Source organism: Nomascus leucogenys, chromosome 22a (genome assembly GCF_006542625.1).
Source record: "Nomascus leucogenys isolate Asia chromosome 22a, Asia_NLE_v1, whole genome shotgun sequence".
In the NCBI taxonomy this organism is placed as follows: Eukaryota; Metazoa; Chordata; class Mammalia; order Primates; family Hylobatidae; genus Nomascus; species Nomascus leucogenys.
The window spans coordinates 79,647,696-79,670,196 of NC_044402.1; the positions used below are offsets into that span (position 1 = coordinate 79,647,696).

Here is a 22,501-nt window from a genome sequence, read left to right on the forward strand (position 1 = left end):
ATAATAAAAGTCTTTGACATCCCTCAAATATAATTATTCATTTTTTTAAAGATATGACATTAAGGTTATATTTTTTAAAAAGAGATCTTTATATTTTAAATGACATATACTTTAATGAAATACGTCTGGGTATTTTAATCTGTTCATGCTACTGTAACAAAAAAACCTGAGACTGGGTAATTTATAAATAATAGAAATTTACTTCTCACAATTCTGGAAGTTAAGAACTCCATGATCAAGGCACCACCAGGTTCAGTGCCTGGTGAAGCCCTGTTCCTCATAAATGGTATCGTCTAGGTGTCCTCACATGGCAGAAAGATGGGAGGGCAAAAAGGGTACAAATGCTATGTCTTCATGTGACAGAAAAGTGGGAGAGTAAGAGAGCATTCCCTTCAATCTCGAGTCCTTTTATAAGGGTGCTAGTCCCATTCATGAGAGCATAGCCCTTCTGACTTAATCATCTCCCAAAGGCTATATACCTCTTAATGCAACCACAGTTGGAACTAAGTTTCAACACATGAATTTTGGGGGACATTCAGACCATACCATTAAGATTTGCTTCAATAATGGAGAAGGAAGAATATGCATAAAACAGGATTGGCCACTTATTGATAATTGCTAAAAATGGATGATGGGTAAACAGTGGTACCTTTTATTATTCCCTTTGTTTGAAAAGGTCCATAAAAATTTTGGAAAACTAAATCCTTAAACGTATCAAAAATGTATAAGAGGGAGCTATAATTCTTAAAACAATTTTTCATTTTAGCAATATTTTTATTTCAAAATCTCAAGGGAAGGCAGAAAATAGGCTACACATACTCTTAAAATATTCTCATATTCACCAACATATTCTAAAGCCCAGTGTGGGGAAAAATCTGAGTATCTGGACCCCATTTAAGACTGCTGAGAACACAGGAGACCAATTCTGATCACTGCAACAGCCGTAAGATAGAAAGGGGAGGCAGGCATGCCGGCAGAACTCCAACTTCTGCCACTCTGTTGGCAATGGAGACATTTATTCCTTGTCTTGTTAGGCCTTTCTCACTTTTGTGACCGCAGTCATTTTCCCAGCAGTCTCCTTCTCACTATCACTATCACCATTATTATACTTTTTGTTAAGTGATTAAATTACTATGAAAAACAACAATTTATGTCCACAATATCCACTCATGCTGATACGTGCATAGAAGTGGTTGGTCAGAAGACCAGGCAGATCTCCAGGTTAATAATCAATAAATGTCATATTGTTTGACTCAGAAAAGAAACAGATTCCAAAGATTTTGAGCATGATGCATATTAACACTAAAGAGCATACCCAAATTTAATTAACAATCTATTTTACATATATTGTCAATAAAACCAAAATAGTTATTTCTGAAATCTAAAATAGATGTTGGCTATGTCATTTGAATGTGTCTATTTGTTTGCCTAGGACAACACCTGGCAGATGGCCAATGTGCAATAAATATTTGTTGAATAATGATCCTGCCAGCTTTCTCAGTTAGGTGCCACTTAGCAGAATACAGAGGAAGCAGGAGAAAAAGGAAGGAAAAAACAAGCTTAGATAATTTTAAACTTGCCAAAGAACTATGAATAGAGCATTATTTACTTTGAGCAGAATATTAAATTACATAGTTCAGGGACACTTACTGAAACATTTTGAGACCTGGCCCATTAGGATCATGAATGAAGAGGGGCACTTTATAAAGCCTTCTTTATGCTGAGTCAGCTCCAACTTCTGGCTTCAGAAATGGCTTATTTGACTTTACTACTTTTTACAGCCTAAGTGAGTTTCCATTATTTATATTTCAAAACTTGGAAAAAGTCACTATTTAACATGCAGATGTTTCCATTTTATAAAATTACATCTTAACTTTTATTACAATATTCACTATTACCCCCCACCTCACTTTCTCACTTTAGTATCTATGAAACCTTTTCAGTTCCTAGTACATTCTCAAAATATTTAGATGGCTCCTGACTGCCACTAACCTCTCACTTGGCAGATTATCTGATATCATCCACAAAAGAAGCACAGAGAAAATTTTGGGATTCCTCTGGACAGTCAAAAATAAGAGTTTTTGCTAGCAAGTATTTCTAAGAATTGAGGTAACAAAATTTTTGCCATCCACTATCATTATACTCTAAAACAGCTATTTGAACAAATAGTATTTTTTGAAAGAAAAAGCACAACACAAAATCTAATATTTAAAAATAAGGAACTATGATAATTGTTTCCTTTACAAAAAATCATTTAAGGTTAAAAGAGCTTTCTTAAAGTGTCACTGCTTTCAGTACAAAGCTTAGGTAGGAGGCACCGAAGTAGCGCTTCCTGGTTTTCAATGACTTCTGCACTGCCTGTGGAGCTCTTGACATTACTAGAAATTTTGGGGGGAAAATGAGTAGAGGCAGCAGGGTGTCATGATTAAGGCTAGCACCAGGCTGAACTGGGATCAAATCTGAACTCTGCCGCTTATTAGGTGTGTGACCTTAAGCAAGTTACTTTACCACTCACCCTGGCTTCAGTACCTTAAGAGGACCTAGCTGCCATTTGGTGTGGGGTGATATGCCAAAATTATTCCATTAAATCCCCCTTTTAGCTTAAGCCCACTCACATTGGTCTCACTGCTTAAAGAACTAGAAGTGAGACAATCATCCTTCCTGAACAGCCTCCTTATGATCCCTCCCCTCGTAGGAATCTACCATCTATCAATCACCGAGACAATAATCTACATATGGTCCCCAGACCCTCACACTGTGTAAGCATAGTGTCATTTAGTGTGTTACCAGGCAGCCTCTATAACATGACAGACATCAAATATGTCACGGGTGTATGTGTCTGTGTTTGTGCATGCATGTGTGCATGTATGTGTGTTGTAGATGAGGAAGTTCCTCAACACTACTCCTGGCCTGAATATTATACCTCTTACCTCGATTACACATTTTACATTTTGGGGAGTTATATATCTCCTTTTTAACAAATATGTCCATGTGTGTAATGGAAGGTGAAAGGAGTTCCATCTTAGGTTTTGCAAATACAGTGGCAGAAAAGATGTTGCAATGACTTTACCTTAAGATACAAGCCTGTGGTGGGAATGGGGTCTGTCTTTAATGAAGGAAAATACTGTAGAACCAGGGACTCATCCTACATCAGGAAAGCACACAGGCTTCATCTTGAATGCTAACCCAGGCCATTGGCATTATATGGACACACTAAGTAACCTACTCTGGTTTCAGTAGGGAAAAAATTATCAACTGAAATGAAGCTTCATAACTCATTAATCAAGGTATTAGTGGCCATGTAAATCAAAATCCTCCAGTATAACCTTCAAAAGCTAAAAAGACTAACAAGAAGAACAAATAAAACCATACAAATTTCACACTTTTAATACAAGACAAACTAACTTCAAATTATGTAAAGGAGAAAACATAAACTCCATTCTAGTGGAGATGTTACTCAAGCTCTTCCCCTAACCCATTACAGAGAGGACAGATAGATCTAGGGGAAGAAAAATTTTGCAAAAAGAAAAAGGGGGCTGGAGGCCAGGAGAAAGCCTAAAATTAAACTAAAATCATCCACAGAAAAAGAAAACCCAGCCTAAGTGAAAAAATCCTCAAGAAGACCACTCGTAGATGAGAGAAAATTATAGGGAAGGGATTTAAAAGTGCAGGGAGGATTCAAGAAGGTAATCTTGATAAGGTAATGCATCAAAGGTGTGATAGTAAATTTCACTTGTTAACTTGACTAGGCCATGAAATGCCCAAATATCTGGTTAAACATTATGTCTGGTTATGTCTATTACATTGTTTATGGAAAAGACGAGCATTTGAATTTGTGGAATAGGTAAGGCAATTACTTTCCCCAATGTAAGTGAGCATCATTCAACTTGTTAAGAGCCCAAACAGAACAAAAGGAGGGAGAAAGGCTGAATTCTCTCTATCTGCCTTACAGCTTGATACATCAGTTTTCTCCTATCCTTGGGCTGGAACTTACACCATTGCTGCTCCTAGTCCTCAGGCCTTCAGACTGACTGGAATTTACACCACAGCTCTTCCCAGGTCTCCAGTTTGCAGATGGTGGGACTTCTAAGCCTCCGTGATTACATGAGCCAGTTTCTTACAAAAAAATCTCGTTCTAGATATAGATATACATATGTATTTAGATATATATCTATGTAACTCTCCATCCTCTTGTTTCTATTTCTCTGGAGAGCCCTGACTAATACAAACAAGGATGGTGGTAAAAAGAAAAGAATGTGTGTTTTTGGAAATTAGATGATGAAAAAAGAAACTACAAAGAAAGTTTCAGGTTCTGTAAGGTGCATAAATACGTAAAGAAATTTAAGATTTTGTGAGAACTTACATATATATATATACTCAAACACACACACACACACACACACACACACAACCCTACTTGAGAAACACAAAATCCTCTCCCTCAAAAGATGAAAAAAAGCCATCCAACAAACAAACCATACTGTGCTACACTGACAGAGGAGGACATTCTTGAATTAGTAATCTCATAAAACCCCCTAAAACAACAGCCCTGCTCATAGTCACACAGAGTTGTTGCAATCTTCATCTATATAAAATTTCTAAAATAAAAAATAATGTTAGGACAATTAAGCTAATGAATAGCACCCCCCAAAAAACCAACAACAAAGTAGAAGATTTTAATAAATATTCCAAACTGAATTGTATCTCTCTTTTTTATTTTTATTTATTTATTTACTTCTTTTTGAGACAGGGTCTCACTCTGTCACCCAGGGTGGAGTGCAGTGGCACGATCTCAGCTCACCCTAACCTCTACCTCCTGGGCTCAAGTGATCCTCCAACCTCACCCTCCCCAGTAGCTGGGGCTACAGGCACACACCACCATATCTGGCTAATTTTTGTATTTTTTGTAGAGAATGAGTTTTGTCATGTTGCCCAGGCTGGTCTCAAACCCCTGGGCTCAAGCCATCTGCCCACCTCAGCCTCCCAAAGTTCTGGCACTACAGACATGAGCCACTGTGCCTGGCCTGAACTGTATCTCTTTAAACAAGCATTTAGGAGTATGAAAACCATCATAAATCAGAAATGTAAACCTAAAAATAGAATGGACAAAAAAAAAAAATAAGAGAAAAGGTGAGGACTAAATTCCTGCTCAAAAATAGAGTAAACTAAAACCTTAATAAAAGGCACTGGGGAAAACAGGAAAAGAACCAAGAGAATGAAAATGAGATAATGAGGTTAAAAAAAAAAATCACAGGAACAGTTGGTAAAATGGAAGCTAAACAAAGAAGGTATAATTATATGAGTAACTGAAGTCCCTGCAGAAGAAAAAGAAAATATTAGAACAGAATTAATATTTAAAACTATAATCCAAAAAAAAAATTTGCAGAAACAAAAACAAATCTGATTCTACATATTAAGAGAACCCACTAATGTAGCAAGGAAAACTGACCTGTTAAAATCAATTCTAAGATATATTATAGTAAAACTATTAGACTTTAAAAATATGAGAAGGAAAAGATCCAAGAATTCCAAACAAAAGATTCAAGCAACTCACAGGGGCAAGAAAATTAAGACCGGCATCAGACTTCTCAAAACAACAAAACATATAGAAAGCAAGGCCACATTATAAAAAGGGAAAGTCTGAACCAAGGGCTTACTTCTACCCAACCTGTACTACCACTATTAAGGCAACAGGAGAACAATTTTTAATATGCAGGAACTCAGGGAAAATTGTGGTCACCATGAGTTCTTCTTAAAAAATCCACTAAAAGCTGAGCTATATCTAACCAACAGGTAAACTTCAGCAAAAGAACTGGTGGTGAAATTTTAATATATTTAATTGTAGATCTAAGAGCAAAACGAAGTTGCAATTAAGGATTGAGGATGAAACAGACATAATACAACTGAAAAAAATGGAAAAAGAGAAAAAGAAAAATGTAAAATAAACTTTTGTTGAAATAGCGATAAGAATTATAGGATACCATTAAAAACTAACATAATAGATAGTATAAACTTAAATAAGAAAACAAAGAAATTAGGACATTTTAAAAAGGCATAAACACACAAGTAGCTGCTACAACAACAAACAGCAAAGCCTAAATATACAAAAAAAAAATTAAAGATGAAAAGGCAAAAAAGCACATCACAGAGAAATCAAGAAAAATAGAACAACGTACATAGTATTTATAACATAAGAGTTGAAATCAAACATAAGTCACTAAAAAGTTTTTCATTTGGCTATTAAAAAAATTCCTAATAAATGCTTATTCAAGAGATAACCTAAAACAGTATAGACCAAAAAGCTAAAAAAAAAAACTTTTTTTCATTTTAAAAAAAGGGATAAGCAAAGGCATACAAAGCAAATAGAAACAGTAAGGAAGCAAGAGTAATGATCTTGATACTAAAGAAGACTCAAGTCAAAAAGCCTTAAATATGACACAGAGAAACACTGTTTAACGTTAGAAGCTGCAATTCACAATGAAGATATAACCATTGTGTAGACCTATCATCACATAGCAACTACTTTTAAAAAGCAGAAACTACAGGGATGTACAGACATAGGAACATAACTTTAATAATACGAAAGACTGAAAACACTTATAAACTTAACTGAAAACTACATACCCTGATAATAAAAACTGTACCTTCTTCTCAAATGGACATAAATAATAACCAAAAAAAGTGCACACATATTAGGTAATTTAAAAAGCAACAGTATATTTTATGAAGTAGTAATAATGCAAACACTCTGATCATAATTCTAACAAAACTAGATATTAACAAAATCAAAAACGGCATTCTACCTCAAAATTATACATCTTCCAAAAAAAGGTACAAAATTACACATTTAATACCCTGAACAAAGTCTGTAGCCTTGAACATTTATATCAATAGTAAATTCATAATTCAAAAAGAACAAACTAAACCAAGAGAAAACAGAGACTAGAAATAATAAAGACAAAATAAATCAGCTGGGTGGGGAATTTTAAAAATCATATCATAAATCAAAATCCTGGAATTTTTTTAAGTAAATGAACAAGGTTAATCCAGAAAAAAAAAAAAAAGGAGAAAGTACAAATTCAAAATAAGAAGCAACAAGGGAGACGATACATTTCAACAATATAAAAACACGTATTACAAAGATTATTTATTGCAGTGTTATTTATAATTGGAAAATACAATCAGAAATAACCTGAATGCCCACAAATGGGAAAGTAATTGAATAAACAAGCTGTAGATCCACACAATGGAATACTATGCAGCTCTAAAAATTAATAAAGAGATCTCTATATCATTATAAAATATAGATATCCAGTATATACTATTAAGTGGGAAAAACAAAATACAAAAGAATATATGCAGTTTGACCCAGCCATCCCATTACTGGGTATATAACCAAAGGACTATAAATCATGCTGCTATAAAGACACATGCACACGTATGTTTATTGCGGCACTATTCACAATAGCAAAGAATTGGAACCAACCCAAATGTCCAACAACGATAGACTGGATTAAGAAAATGTGGCACATATACACCATGGAATACTATGCAGCCATAAAAAATGATGAGTTCGTGTCCTTTGTAGGGACATGGATGAAACTGGAAAACATCATTCTCAGTAAACTATCACAAGGACAAAAAACCAAACACTGCATGTTCTCACTCATAGGTGGGAATTGAACAATGAGAACTCATGGACACAGGAAGGGGATCATCACACTCCGGGGACTGTTGTGGGGTGGGGGGAGGGGGGAGGGACAGCATTAGGAGATAGACCTAATGCTAAATGACGAGTTAATGGGTGCAGGAAATCAACATGGCACATGGATACATATGTAACAAACCTGCACATTGTGCACATGTACCCTAAAACCCTAAAGTATAATAAAAAATAAAAAATAAATAAAAAAAAAAGAAAAAAAAAGAATATATGCAGTGTTCTACTTTTTGTATAGGAAAGAAGATATACACTTATCCGTCCATTTTGTGTACAGAGAACCAAAAGAACTATATACATGAGAAACTAACTAATCAGGGTAATCGCCTAGGGAGCACAGGACAAGGGATGCAGAAGATGAGTGAAGTGGTAGAAAAGATGGGAGGTATGATCAACACTTTTCTGTGTATAGCTTTCTGTATGGTTCTGACTTTTGGAACCATGTTAATGCTTAATATACTCAAAGAAATACGGAGATCCACAAAGATGAGAAAGGAAAAAAATTCTAAGATGGAAATCAAACAAAACAAATGTTTCTAATGGTATTTCAAATGATTCAGGGAAAATTTAGGAAGAAAGGAAGACCTAACCACCAAAGTAACTTTTGAACACAGTATTTTTACTACATATTCTCAGGACGTAAACAAAAGAGAACTGTAAGTAAACACTGAATTCCAATAAGTGGGTTTGCTTTTTATAGTGTTAAGGATTAGCAATTCTAAATTATTTTTTGTATATTCTAAGATTGAGCAAATAAGTAAGTATACTGTGAACAACAGAAACCAGACTTCCTATTGTTAAAGGTAGTTACAAATATGGAAAGTGCAGAAGGAGGCAAGAATGAAACCAGTAATGATGGCTGGCACAGGAATATGTCTTCATAGTTTTTTTTTTTTTTTTGCTTTTTTGTTTTTTAAGATGGAGTCTCGCTCTGTCACCCAGGCTGGAGTGCAGTGGCACGATCTCAGCTCATGGCAACCTCTGCCTCCTGGGTTCAAGCAATTCTCCTGCCTCTGCCTCCCAAGTAGCTGGGGTTAGAGGCGCACACCACAGTGCCCGGCTAATTTTTGTATTTTTAGTAGAGACGGGGTTTCACCATGTTGGCCAGGCTGGTCTCAAACCTTTGACCTCAACTAATCCACCTGCCTCAGGATCTGAAAGTGCTGGGATTACAGGCATGAGCCACCACATCCAACGTATTCATAGTTTTTATACAGAGATAGATACAGGGATACACGCACGCATGCACGTGCACATGGCCTGGAGTGTGTGCATGTGTGTGTGTGTATGCATGCCCTGGTGTGTGTGCATGTGTGTATGCATGTCCTGGCTCTGTCCACTTGGAGGGCTCTGATGGTTAATTTCAGTAATTTCAGGTGGTGACTTGACTGGGCCACAGTGCGTCCAGATATTTGGTTAAACATTTTCTTGTTTTCTGTAAGGGTGTTCTGGATAAGATTTACATTTTAACTGGTAGAGTAAATCAGTTTGCCCTCCGTAATGTAGGTGGGCCTCATCAAATCAGTTGAAAGCATGAGTAGAACAAAAAGACTGACTCTCAGTAAGAGGCATTCCTCCAGCAGGACTGCCTTCAGACTTCATTCACAACATCAGCTCTTCCACAACATCAGCTCTTCCTGCCTGATGGCCTTCAAACTAGAACATCGGCTCTCTCTGGGTCTCCAGCCTGCTTGCTGATTCTGCAGATTAGACTTACCAGCCTCCATGATCATGTAAGCAAATCCCTTTAAATAAATAAATAAATAGACATCTCTCAGTAACACGAGTGCCCAGATCTTGATTTCTAAATAACATTCGCACTAAAAAGAATTAGGGCTGCTTGAAAATATGACAGATTTCAAGGCTGGATAAGGTAAGTACAAGATGACTCTGAAATACTTGTTGCCAGAATATAAGGAAAGGCTCAGGCCGGACACAGTGGCTTATACCTGCAATCCCCCAGCACTTTGTGGGGCTGAGGCAGATAGATCACTTGGGGTCAGGAGTTTGAGACCAGCCTGGCCAACATGGTGAAACCCCGTCTCTACTAAAAATAGTACAAGTATACATCACCAGTAGAGGAACAAAACAATAGTATGGGTGTCCTGATAAGAGATTCTGAAGACACATCACTTCTGTAGTATTCCAGCCAGAAATGCATAACCTGAATCTAATCATGAGGAAATGGCAGACAAACTCAAACGGCAAAAATATTTCTAAAAAATAACTGACTGCAATTCTTTAAAAATGTCATTTATCAGCTGGGCACAGTGGCTTTTGTCTGTAATCCCAGTACTTTGGAAGGCTGAGGTGGGAGGATTGCTTGAGGCCAGTAGTTCAAGGCCAGCCTGGGCAACATAGTGAGATCTCATCTCTTAAAAAAAAAAAAAAAAAAAAGGCATATTATGAAACACAAAGGAAGACTGAGGAAGTGTTCTGCATTAAAGAACCTAAAGAGACATGAAAACCAAAAGTAACACATATAATCCTGAACTGGAACCTATACCAGGGGAAACAGTTTCTCTTTTACTTAAAAGGAAATTAGGAAATACTGCAACATTTAAATAAAGTCTATAGAGTACTGCATCAATGTTAACTTCCTGATATTATGACTATATTGTGGTTATATATTTTTAAAAAATCCTTATTTAGGGAGACATACTTAGGAATAAAGGGACATAAGTATTTAGGGGCTAAGGGGCATAATGTCTACAAATTATTCCCAAATGGTTCAGAAACAAATACTGTCTCATGAAAATATGAAACCAAATATGGTAAAAAGTTAATATTAGGAGAATGCGGAGTGAAACCTATACAGTAATTCTTTGAATTATCTTCGCAATTTTTCTATAAGTCTGAAATTATTTCAAAATAAAATAAATTTAGGTAAAATTACAGTCACATGTGACAAGCTTTTCTACGTTATTTCTCAACCTATGTCCAAACCCACACACGTATTGTAAAAACCAAAGGCGAACAACTAAGAAAATCCTCAAGTTATTCTTTTCCCATACCCTCTACATACAATGGCACGTAGCCTGCTGATTCTACCCTCTTCTCAACAGCACTACTGCCTCAATTACCGTATTACCTCAGAAACATTTCCTGACTCCAGACTCACCCGCCTTTACCCACTTGCAAAATTAATTCTTTCACTCCATTTGAAAATCCTGAATGGTCCTCCACAGCCAATTCTTTTACAAGACTTAAGTCTTTTCCAGATCATCCTCCTGCCTCTCTCTCCACTTCATGGTTTTCTCATTAGCAAGAAACCAAGTGCAACTCTCTGAACTTGCAATACTGTTTCATGGTTTGAGACCTGGCCTATGATGTCATCTTCACTGAAATATCATTACTACAATCCTTTGTCCATGAAATTCCTACTCATGCTTTAACCCTATCTTAGATTCACCTTCTCTGTGAAACCTTCCCTGACATAACACTCAAGGTGAGGATGAGTACCCGTTCTCTCCCTCCTCAGTGCTACCATTTACCTTCCACTCTATTATGATTATCATTCATCATTATCCATCTCCCCTTCTAACAAGAGCTCACTGACAGAAGGAACCATGTCATTTTTACTTGTTGAATTACTTAAGATACAATATGAACTCAAATAGCGTTTATTACAATGAGTAATTATATGTAGCCAGGTGTGGTGGCTCACACCTGTAATCCCAGCACTTTGGGAAGCTGAGGCAGGAGGACTGCTTGACCCCAGGAGTTCAAGACCAGCCTGGGCAACATAGTGAGACCTCATCTCTTTAAAAAAAAAAAAAAAGCTGGGCATCGTAGCACATGTCTACAGCCCTAGCTACTTGGGAGGCTGAGGTGGGAGGACCACTTGAGCCCAGGAGTTTGAGGTTACAATGAGCTACAATCGTGCCACTGCACTCTAACCCGGGCAACACAGAGAGATCCTGTCTCTAAAAAGTAATTTTTAAAAATTATATGTACATATACATACACACTACCTGAGCATATAGTAAAGGGTAGATGTTAAGAAAGCCTCAATCTGTATGTTGACAAGTAAAATCTAAGAAAATGAAAAAATAAATTTCAGTCTGAAAAATATTTAAATAGGGGAGATGACCGGTGCTCTTACTTGTAATTTAATATGTAAGAACAAGTCCTAGACTTAATTATTTTACACTCATGTTTGAAAAAAAATCTGATGTAGTTTTTTTTTTTTTTTTTATTTGCTATAGTTTGATGATTCAGAACACTCTGTGGTTCACAGGCTTTACAATCATGAGTTGGGACCAAAATAAATGTATGTAAATAGAATAATATAAAATCATATTTTACCAAGTAGTTTTACTTGGTAATATTTAATTACAAGGATCATCTTTTTGGCCAAGGTGTTTTAAAAGCAGTAATCCCTGATTTAAAATCAAGTCTATAAAAATATCTAATTAGGTCTTAATCTTATTTTCTTGATCTAAAACCAAACTGATTATATAATCTTCTACCAGAAAAATGTTTAAAAGAAAACATTGCAAATGTTACACTTGCCCTCCTTTCTAAGAGACAAATGAAATTATTTTCTAATAATTTACATTATTACAGGGACAAATGAAATTATTTTCTAATCCTAAAACAGAGATCCTTAAATCACTAAAGACATGATAATCTATATGAAAGCTTCTGTGAAAAAAAAAAATACCATGACACACAAATATCCACAACCATACCTACAGAAATTAGCACTGTTTTTCCTGTCTTCTTGTGTTTTAATACCCCATTCTCCTGGTTTTTCCGATGACCTTCTGATGTTCACCTTGTGTTAGACTTTTTGGGGGACTTGGCATGATTTGATCCTTGTTTACCTGGCCCTTCCCACATTTCCATCATAGCCTACGTTTCCAGGCATAAAATTTAGCATCTATTAAAAACGTGTGCTTTACAAAGTCAGGCACTGAGCCAGTTTTTATTTACCATTGTGTGTGTGTCCCTTCCCTACAAGTCCCAAGCATACTGTCAGTGAACATAAGACGAATGGTTAAGTTTGGAGATATTTTTAAGGGCTAATTTTTAAAAAGATTCATTTTCTTTTGAAATAAGGAAAGTGATTTTTTTCCATGGTCCCTTCTGTCAGTAAGCTCATTTTCCAAACTTGTAATATGACACATATGCCAAATATAGAAGCATAAAGGGTAACTTCAAAATCTGCCCTCAATGTTTGAGTACAGAGACTTGCACCACCCCTGCTCATCAGAGACAAGAGTCCATGGGAGTTGGTATCTTTATCTCCTGCCAGAATAACGGAGATCCAGTCATGGCATACAAATTTGGAAATGAAACTGTAAGTATTAATTGTAAGTTGACCTTTGAGCAATACAGGGGTTATGGGCACCTGCCCTCCACATAGTCAAAAATCCACATATAACTTTAGACTCCCCAAAAACTCAGCTACCAAGAACCTACTGCTGACCAGAGCCTTACCAGTAACATAAAACCGATTAACACATATTTTGTATGTTATATGTACTGTATACAATATTCTTACAATAAAGCTAGAGAAAATAAAATGTTATTAAGAAAATCAAAAAAAAGAGAACATATATTTACTATTCATTAACTGGAAGTGGATCATCAAAAATGTCATCATCCTTGTTGTCTTTACATTGAGTCAGTTGAGAAAGTGGAGGAAGAGGACAGGTTGGCCCTGCTGTCTCAGGGGTGACAGATACAGAAGAAAAGCCACATAAAGTGAACCCATCTGGTTCAAACCTGTTTTTCAAGGATCAACTGTACAATCATACTAATAAGTCCAAAGAAAACTGTTGGCATAATAAAATTAACGCCTTCTCATGGCCTTAGAAGTCCTGTCATGATCAAATTTCTTCCAAATTCTTAGATTCCATAAAAATATATATTAAATAAAAGTTACTCACAGCATATACATTTAGAAAAACAAAATTTGACAAATACTTTGACAATTATCTAATAACGTTCTTTCTACCATTCCTGGAGATTAACCTAATATGAAGCATCAGCCCCTTTAAAGTAGTCCCCTCAGTCATGCCAGTTTCTGTAAGAAACTAGAAACTTATTGCTCAATAAATTACTCTGTGTAGGGAAAAAGGTCAGTGTCATTTTATAATTCTTTCTGTGCTTTGGAGTCATAATATAATGAACCAAATTGAGTATACGGCCCTAAAATAAATAATGAACTAGAGCACCTAATTTCTTCTTCCTCAGAGGAAAGCCTTTGTTGTCACAAAGTTAATTGAATTCTTACCTTTGAGTCTATTTTTTCTCTATGTTCTTTATTAACTGACCTCTTTTCTCCTTCTTTTCTTCCTCTGCCTTGCCCTTGTTTCCTTATCCCTAACTGCTTTTATTATTAGAAACTAAAAGTCTGTCAGTCTCTTAAATTAAATATATTAACTACTTACATGCCAAATGTTTACACCAGTTTTATAAGAAATTCAGGAGTGTCTCATTTACTAATCACGACTAATGTTTGATTTCTCTGCTGTAGCAGTAATTTCTTTATTATCTATATTCGTGCCAACTATGTATCTTAGTATCTGACAAAAAGTAAACACTCGAAGTGAGATTAAGACTATTAATTCAACAAAAAATTCTACAGTATCAATGGATTATATAGGATGCTATATGCTGCTCTGTACTGTTTCTGCAACCACCTTTTAAAAAACTCAATAGAGAATTTTTTTAAATCTTTGAGAGAATAATCCTGAATTTTGTTATTTCGTATTGTCTACAGAAATTTAATTATTGTCACAAAATGTTTTCTTCCTTTTGCAAACCAGCTCATAGTTCATATAATGACTCTCCTGGATGAGTCATCTGCAGGAAGTACAAGGGTTTTTTTTTTTAATCTGCTAAGGTAAAAACTTTGAAGTATAAAGTTAAAAGCTGCACAGCTGGAAGCATTCTGGGAAAGAACTTTAAAAGTGACTGAAACCACTGGTATTCACTTATATTTTATCCCAGCTACATATTAGAATCATTTGGGGAGCTTTTAAAAATATCAATGCAAGAGCCCCAGTTCAAATCAACTGAATGACAATCTCTGGGTTTAGACCTAGGCACAGGAATTATTTCGGAGCTCCCCAGGTAAACAACATATGCAGCTAGGATTCAAAACCACTGGCCAGGTCTTTATCATTATTAAGGGAGATTAAAACAATAAGGCATCATTGAGCACTACTAACGCTTTATTCTTAAAGAAATGCCATTTAACTACATGTAAACGTTAAATTATCTACTATTCCAATGTTTAAGTCCAATACTCAACAAAGAGTAGATGCTCCACAATCAGTGACTGGTGATACTGATATATTAACAACCAAATTTACAATCATTACCTTACTTTGGAAGGACAATCAAACTATTCTGGTGCAGAACATATTATTTTGACATTTTTCAATAGTTCCAGCTGCACCTCTTCTGAAACAACTGATGATCCAGTCAAATACCTAACAGCTTGCAGATTACAAGGTGATGGGATACATGGCCTTGAGATGAAGGATTGGGGCATTTCAGATCAAAGAACAAATTGATCAAGGTCATGGTATACAGACAGTAGAAACACAGAATCCTATAGAATAGAATTCTATAGAACATCAAATGGTGTGACAGAGACACACAGGAGTAGCTGGAAGAGGAGAGAAAAGCTAAGATTCTTCACAGACTAAGAAGCTCTCTGAATAACATACTAAGAAACTTAGATGATGATCAACAGGCAACAGAGAGTCACTGAAGGTTTTCTAAAAGGAGTGACTTGGTGTTCTACTTCCTGGAAGATGGAGTAGATACAATTTTTCTATTCCTCTCACTAAGTACAAATAAAAGTACTACACATTACATATAAAACAAGCATAAGAAGTCTGTGAACGGTAGAGAAAGGAACGCAGACTGACTAGGGGCCTCAGGACCAAAGATTAAGTTTCCCTTGAGTTTTCTTTTTGCCTAATTACATCTCAGACTTGCAGCTGTAAAACTGGCAACCTGGAAATAACAATAGGAGAAGACAAAAATAAAGCCCTAACAAAAGCCTCCAGTCAAAAGACCAGGAAGGAGCAGTCCAGCAAGAAAGAAAACTTTAGACAAAAATAGTGCTACTCTAGCCCAAAGTACACAAAACACTGGCCTCACCCTCACCCATGCCAGAAGGTCAAATGGAGGGCCTAGATTTCCATTCTCCAAAGTCTCTAAGGCGGCATATAACACCCCTCAGGAGTGTGAAGTGAGAGAAAGCCAAGTAGGGATCCAACACATTCATCTAGTAACGATCTCCCACCTCCAACATCCCCCATCCCTGTTGTGTGAGTGGAGCCCAGTGGAGCCCACACGGGGCGCTGTTGGAATGATCTGACAATGATTTTAAAGCAGCTATGATGAAAATGCTTCCACAAGGAATTATGAACATGTTTAAAACAAATAAAACAACAGAAACCCTCACTAAGAAAACAGACAACCTTGGCAAACAAACAGAAAATATAAGAGAACCAAATGGAAATTTTAGAACCAAAAAATACAATAATCAAATATAAAAGTGCAGTAAATGGGATCAAAAGCAGAATGAGGGCACAAATGAAGGAATCAATAAAATAGAATATAGTAGAAGTTGCACAATAATAACAAGAACACAGACGGAAGAACAAATGAACAGATCCTCAAGGACCAGTGAGACTATATGAAAAGATCATTTGTTTCACTGGAGTCCCAGAAGCAGAGGAGAAAGGGAGGGGAGGACTGAAAAACTACTTGAAGAAATTAAAGGCTAAAAACTTCTCCAATCTGGCAAAGAACCCAAACACACACAAGGTGAATGAAGCGGAAAGAGGAGGGACACACACACAAAAATATGTGCCAAGTTACACCCTAATTAAACTTTCGAAAACTAAGGACAAAGAAAGCATTCAGAAAATAAATGAAATCTTATCTACAAGAGAAAAGAAAAACAATTAAAATGAAAGCAGATTGCTCATCAAAAGCCACCAAATGAAGTGGCTCATGATGGGGGCTCAAGCAGGAAGATTGCTTGGGCCAGTTCAACACCAGTCTTGGCAATACAGCAAGACTCTCATCTTTAAAAAAAAAAAAAAAAAATGTGGGGCCAGGAGCGGTGGCTCACACATGTAATCCCAGCACTTTGGAAGGCCGAGGCAGGTGGATCACGAGGTCAGGAGATCGAGACCATCCTGGCTAACACGGTGAAACCCTGTCTCTACTAAAAATACAAAAAATTAGTCAGGCATGGTGGTGGGCACCTGTAGTCCCAGCTACTGGAGAGGCTGAGGCAGGAGAATGGCATGAACCCAGGAGGCGGAGCTTGCAGTGAGCTGAGATCATGCCATTGCACTCCAGCCTGGGTGAAAGAGCAAGACTCTGTCTCATAAAAAAAAAATATATATATATATATTAAGAACAGGCAGGAAGGCCTAGAGAGAGCAATTGAGCAAGAGAAAGAAATAAGAGGCATATATATAAGAAAAGAAGTCAAATTATCTCTTTTCATTATAATATGATTGTATACCTAGAAAACACTAAAGCCTCCATCAAAAGGCTCCTAGAACTGATAAATGGGCTCAGTAGAGTTTCAGGATACAAAATCAATGTACAAAAATCAGTAGCACTTCTATACACAATAACATTCCAGGTGAGAGCCAAATCAAAAATACTATCCCATTTACAATAGCCACACACACAAAAATAAAATACCTAGGAATACATCTAACCCTGGAGGTAAAAGATCCCTACAAAAAGAACTACAAAACACTACTTAAACAAGTTATAGAGAACTAATGGAAAAATATTACATGTTCATGAATTGGAAGAATCAACATCATTAAAACGGCCATACTGCCCAAAGCAATCTACAGATTTAATGCAATTCCTATCAAACAACCAATGTCATTTTTCACAAAATTAGAAAAAACTATTCTAAAATTCATCTGGAACCAAAAAAGGACTCAAGTACCCAAAGCAATTCTAAGCAAAAAGAACAAAGCCAGAGATATTACATTACCCAACTAAAAACAATACTATAAGGCTACAGTAACCAACACAGCATGGTACTGGAACAAAAACAGACACATGGACAAATGGAACAGAAAAGTGAACCCCAAAATAAAGACAAACCTCAGCCATCTGCTCTTCGACAATACAGGCAATGGGAAAGGACTCCCTATTCAAATAAATGGTGCTGGGATAATTGGCTAGCCATGTGCAGAAGAATGAAACCGGACAGTACCTACATACTACATACAAAAATTAACTCAAGATGGATTAAAGACTTAAATATAAGACCTAAAAGCATAGAAATCCTACAAGAAAACCTAGGAAATACCATTCTAGACATCAGCCTTGGCAAATAATTCATGACTAAGTCCTCAAAAGCAATTGCAACAAAAACAAAAATTGACAAGTGGGACCTAATTAAACTAAAGAGCTTTTGTACAGCAAAAGAAACTATCAACATAGTAAACAACCTACAAAATAGAAGAAAACATTCACAAATTATGTATCTGACAAAGGTCTAATATCCAGAATCTGTAAGGAACTTAATCAATTCAACAAGCAAAAAACAAATAACCCTATTAAAAAGTGGGCAATAGACATGAACACACATTTCTCGAAAGAAGACATACAAGCAGCCAACGAACCTGAAGAAATGCTCAATATCACTAGTCATCAGAGAAATGCAAACATACCTGTCAGAATGGCTATTATTAAAAAGTCAAAAAAAAATGACAGATGCTGGCAAGGCTGCAGAGAAAGGGAAACGTTTATATACTGTTAGTGGGAATGTAAACTGGTTCAGCCAGTGGGGAAAGCAGTTTGGAGATTGCTCAAATAACTTAAAACAGGACTACCATTCAACGTAGCAATCCCATTACTGGGTATATATCCAAAAGAAAATAAATTGTTCTACCAAAAAGATACATGCACTTTTATGTTCACTGCAACACTATTCACAATAGCAAAGACATGGAATTAATCTAGGCACCCATCAACGGTGGACTGGATAAAGAAAATGTGGTACAAATATACCATGGAATACTATGTAGCCATAAAAAAGAAGGAAATCAAGTCCTTCGCAGCAATATGGATGCAGCTAGAGGACATCATCCTAAGTGAATTAACAAAGAAACAGAAAACCAAATACCACACGTTCTCACTTGTAAGTGGGAGCTAAACTACAAGTACACATGGACATAAAGATAACAAGAGACACTGTGGCTACTAGAGGGGAGAGGGTGCATGGGGGCTAAAGGCTGAAAAACTACCTATTGGGTACTTTACTCACTACCTGGGTGACAGGTCCATTCATACCCCAAACTTCAGCATCACGCACTACACCCATGTAACAAACTACATATGTACCCCATGAATCTAAAAGTGGAAATTATTTAAAAAAAAAATATATATATATACACACACACACACACACACACACACATGAGGTGGTGTACACTTTTATCCTAGCTACTTGGGAGGCTCCAGCAGGAGCCTCACTAAGCCCAGGACCTTCGGGCTGCAGTGAGCTATGATCTTGCCACTACACTACAGCCTGGGTGACAGTGCAAGACTCTGTCTCTAAATCTCTAAAAAAGTGAATTAATTAATTAATTTTTAAAGAAAACAAAACCAGCTGGATGTGTTGGCTCACACCTGTAATCCCAGCACTTTGTGAGGCCAAGGCAGGTGAATTGCTTGAGATCAGGAGTTCAAAACCAGCCTGGCCAACATAGTGAAACCCTGTCTCTTACTAAAAATACAAAAAATTAGCCGGGCATGATGGCGCACACCTATAGTCCTAGCTACTCGGGAGGCTGAGATAGAAGAATCACTTGAACCCAAGAGGTGCAGGCTGTAGTGAACCGAGATCATACCACTGCACTACAGCCTGAGAGATACAGTGAGACTCTCTCTCAAAAAGAAACAAAACAAACAAAAAAAAACATGGAGGCCAGAAGGGAGTGGTACAATATTTTTCAAGTGATGAACCAAGACTATCAACCCAGAATCCTATACTCAGTAAAAATATATTATAGGCTAGAGGGAGAAATCAAAACATTCTCAAATGAAGAAAAACTAAGCAAAACTTTTTCCAACATATATACCTCAAAAGAATGGCTAAAAGAAATTTTCTAAATAGAAAGATAATGGTAAAAGAGGAAACCACAGAAGAGTGGGAACAAACAAAAAAAAGGTGGTAAGCAAAAATATGGGAAAATACAATAGGCTTCCGTTGTCTAAATTATGTTTGACACCTGAAGCAAGGATATAGCTGTCTGACATGATTTTAAATGTGTATACAGGAAACACTGTAAGATGATTAAATTACAAATGAGGTAAAGAGCCATAAAGGAGGTAAGGCTTCTACACTTCACTCAAACTGGTTAAATGATGACAACAGTAGACTGTAATAAATTATGTATATACAATTAATAGCTAGAGCAACCACCAAAAAAGATACACAAAGAGATACACTCAAAAACAAAACACATGAATCAAAACAGAATTCGAAAATACGCTTGCTGGGTATGGTGGCTCATGCCTGTAATCCAGCATTTTGGGAGGTTAGGCAGGAGGACTGCTTCAGTCCAGGAGTTTGAGAGCAGCCTGGGCAACACAGCATGTTGGCAACATAGCAAGACGCTGTCTCTACAAAATATTTCTAAAAATTAGCCAGATGTGCTGGGCACGTTGGCTTACACCTGTAATCCCAGCACTTTGGGAGGCTGAGGCAGACAGATCACAAGGTTAGGAGTTCGAGACCAGCCTGGCCAATATGGTGAAACCCTGTCTCTACTGAAAATACAAAAATTAGCCAGATGTGGTGGCACATGCCTGTAGTCCCAGCTACTCAGGAGGCTAAGGCAGAAGAATCACTTGAACCCGGGAGATGGAGGTTGCAGTGAGCCGAGACAGCGCCACAGCACTTTAGCCTGGGCGACAGAGTGAGACTCTGTCTCAAAAAAAAAAAAAAAAAAAAAAAAAAATTAGCCAGATATGGTGGCACACACCTATGGTCCTAGCTACTTAGGGGGCTGAGATGGGAGGATCACTCAAGCCCAGCAGCTGCAGTAAGCTGTGATGGCACCAGTGCACTCCAGCCTGGGCAACAGAGTGAGACCCTGTCCCAAAAAAATAAAATATGCTCAAATAACCCATAAAAAGGGAGGAAAAAGAAAACAGACAAAAGAGAAACAGAGATGAACAGAAAATAAAATGGCAGACGTAAGCCCTAACATAGCAACAACTACAGTAAATATATTAGTCTAAATATATTCATTAAAAAACATGTTAATAGAGCTTAGATTAAAAAACATGACCCAACTAATTGCTCCCTACAAGAAACTCACTTCAACTATACTAAAAAGGCAACCTGAAAGTAAAAGGATGGAAAAAATAAATCATGTAAACATTAACCAGGCCAGGCACAGTGGCTCACGCCTATAATCCCAACACTTTGGGAGGCCGAGGCGGGCGGACCACGAGGTCAGGAGTTCGAGACCAGCCTGGTCAATGTGGCGAAACCTCGTCTCTACTAAAAATACAAAAATTAGCTGGGTGTGGTGGCATGCGCCTGTAATCCCAGATCCTCGGGAGGCTGAGGCAGGATAATTGCTTGAACACAGGAGGCAGAGGTTGCAGTGAGCTGAGATCATGACACTGCACTGTGGCCTGGGTGATAGAGTGAGAGTCCATCTCAAAAAAAAAAAAAAAAATTAACCAAAGAAAAGTGAGAATGGCTATATCAGAGACAGAGATGTACATTTTATAATGATAAAAGGGCCTATTCATCAAGAAGACATGGCAATCTTAAATGTGTATGCACCAAATAACAAAGTTGAAAAATATGTGAAGCAAAAACTAAAGAACTGAAAAGACGAATGCATAGTTATAATTGCAGATATCTCTTCAGTATCTCTCACTCTCTTTCTCTCTCTCAACAAGTGTTTATCACACAAGTGTCTATCGAACAACTACACAGAAAATCAACAAGGATACAGAAGAACTCAACACTATATCTACCAACCAGATCTAATCAACATTTATAAAACAGTCTACCACAAAACAGCAGAATATAAATTTCTTCCCAAATGCACACGGATCACAGACTAAGATAGATCATACCAAGATAGACCTGAGCAATAAAGCAAACCTCAACAAATTTAAAATAACAAAATCATACAGAATCTCTTCTCTGACCAAAATGGACTCAAACTAGAAATCAATAACAGAAAGATAAAAGAACAATCTTCAACCACTTAGTAACCAAGTAACATTTCTAAAAAATCTCATGAGAAGGTGGCAGAGTGAAAGTAGGTTAATGGTAAAACTCATTGGAAAGACCTACTCAGCAGTCTGCCCAAATCCAACTTTGAGGAGTTTATGAAATAGGAATTAGTCTCCCATTATATATATTATTTTTTTCTCTGCTTTGTCCATGTTGAGGATGATCTCCCACTTTCAGATTCCACTTGGGCATATATTCTTTTATTACCTACCTAGGTAATATTTATGACTACAATAGTGGTCAAGGCTGGGCACATATTTTTAAAGTATTTATTTTACTTATTTTTCTAATTGACAAATAATTGTACATATTCATGTAGTACATAGTAATGCTTTGATATATAATACATGCTGATCAGATCGGGGTAGTTTTTTTTTAAATTTAATTCCAACTTTGTTTACATTATATAAGACCATTTTATTTAATAAAAGCCTAAGTCTAGATGCTGCATGAGGGGTAAGCATATTAAAAAATAAATAAATAAATGAAGCATAAGT

The 22,501-nt window shown here is 36.7% G+C and overlaps 1 protein-coding gene across 2 annotated transcripts in view; it reads right to left on the minus strand.

Annotated features, from left to right (window-relative positions):
• SESTD1 (SEC14 and spectrin domain containing 1) overlaps nucleotides 1–22,501 on the minus strand; it is a 165,063-nt gene that overhangs the window by 125,136 nt on the left and 17,426 nt on the right. Inside the window, exon 1 of one of the 2 annotated variants that reach the window (XM_030802446.1) lies at nucleotides 3,995–4,033. The exons of the other annotated variant lie outside the window; for it this stretch is intronic. Coding sequence (XP_030658306.1) covers nucleotides 3,995–3,999 — 5 coding nt within the window. The 5' untranslated portion in view covers nucleotides 4,000–4,033. Of the gene's footprint in view, nucleotides 1–3,994; nucleotides 4,034–22,501 lie in introns of those variants that run through there. 2 annotated transcript variants of the gene reach the window in all.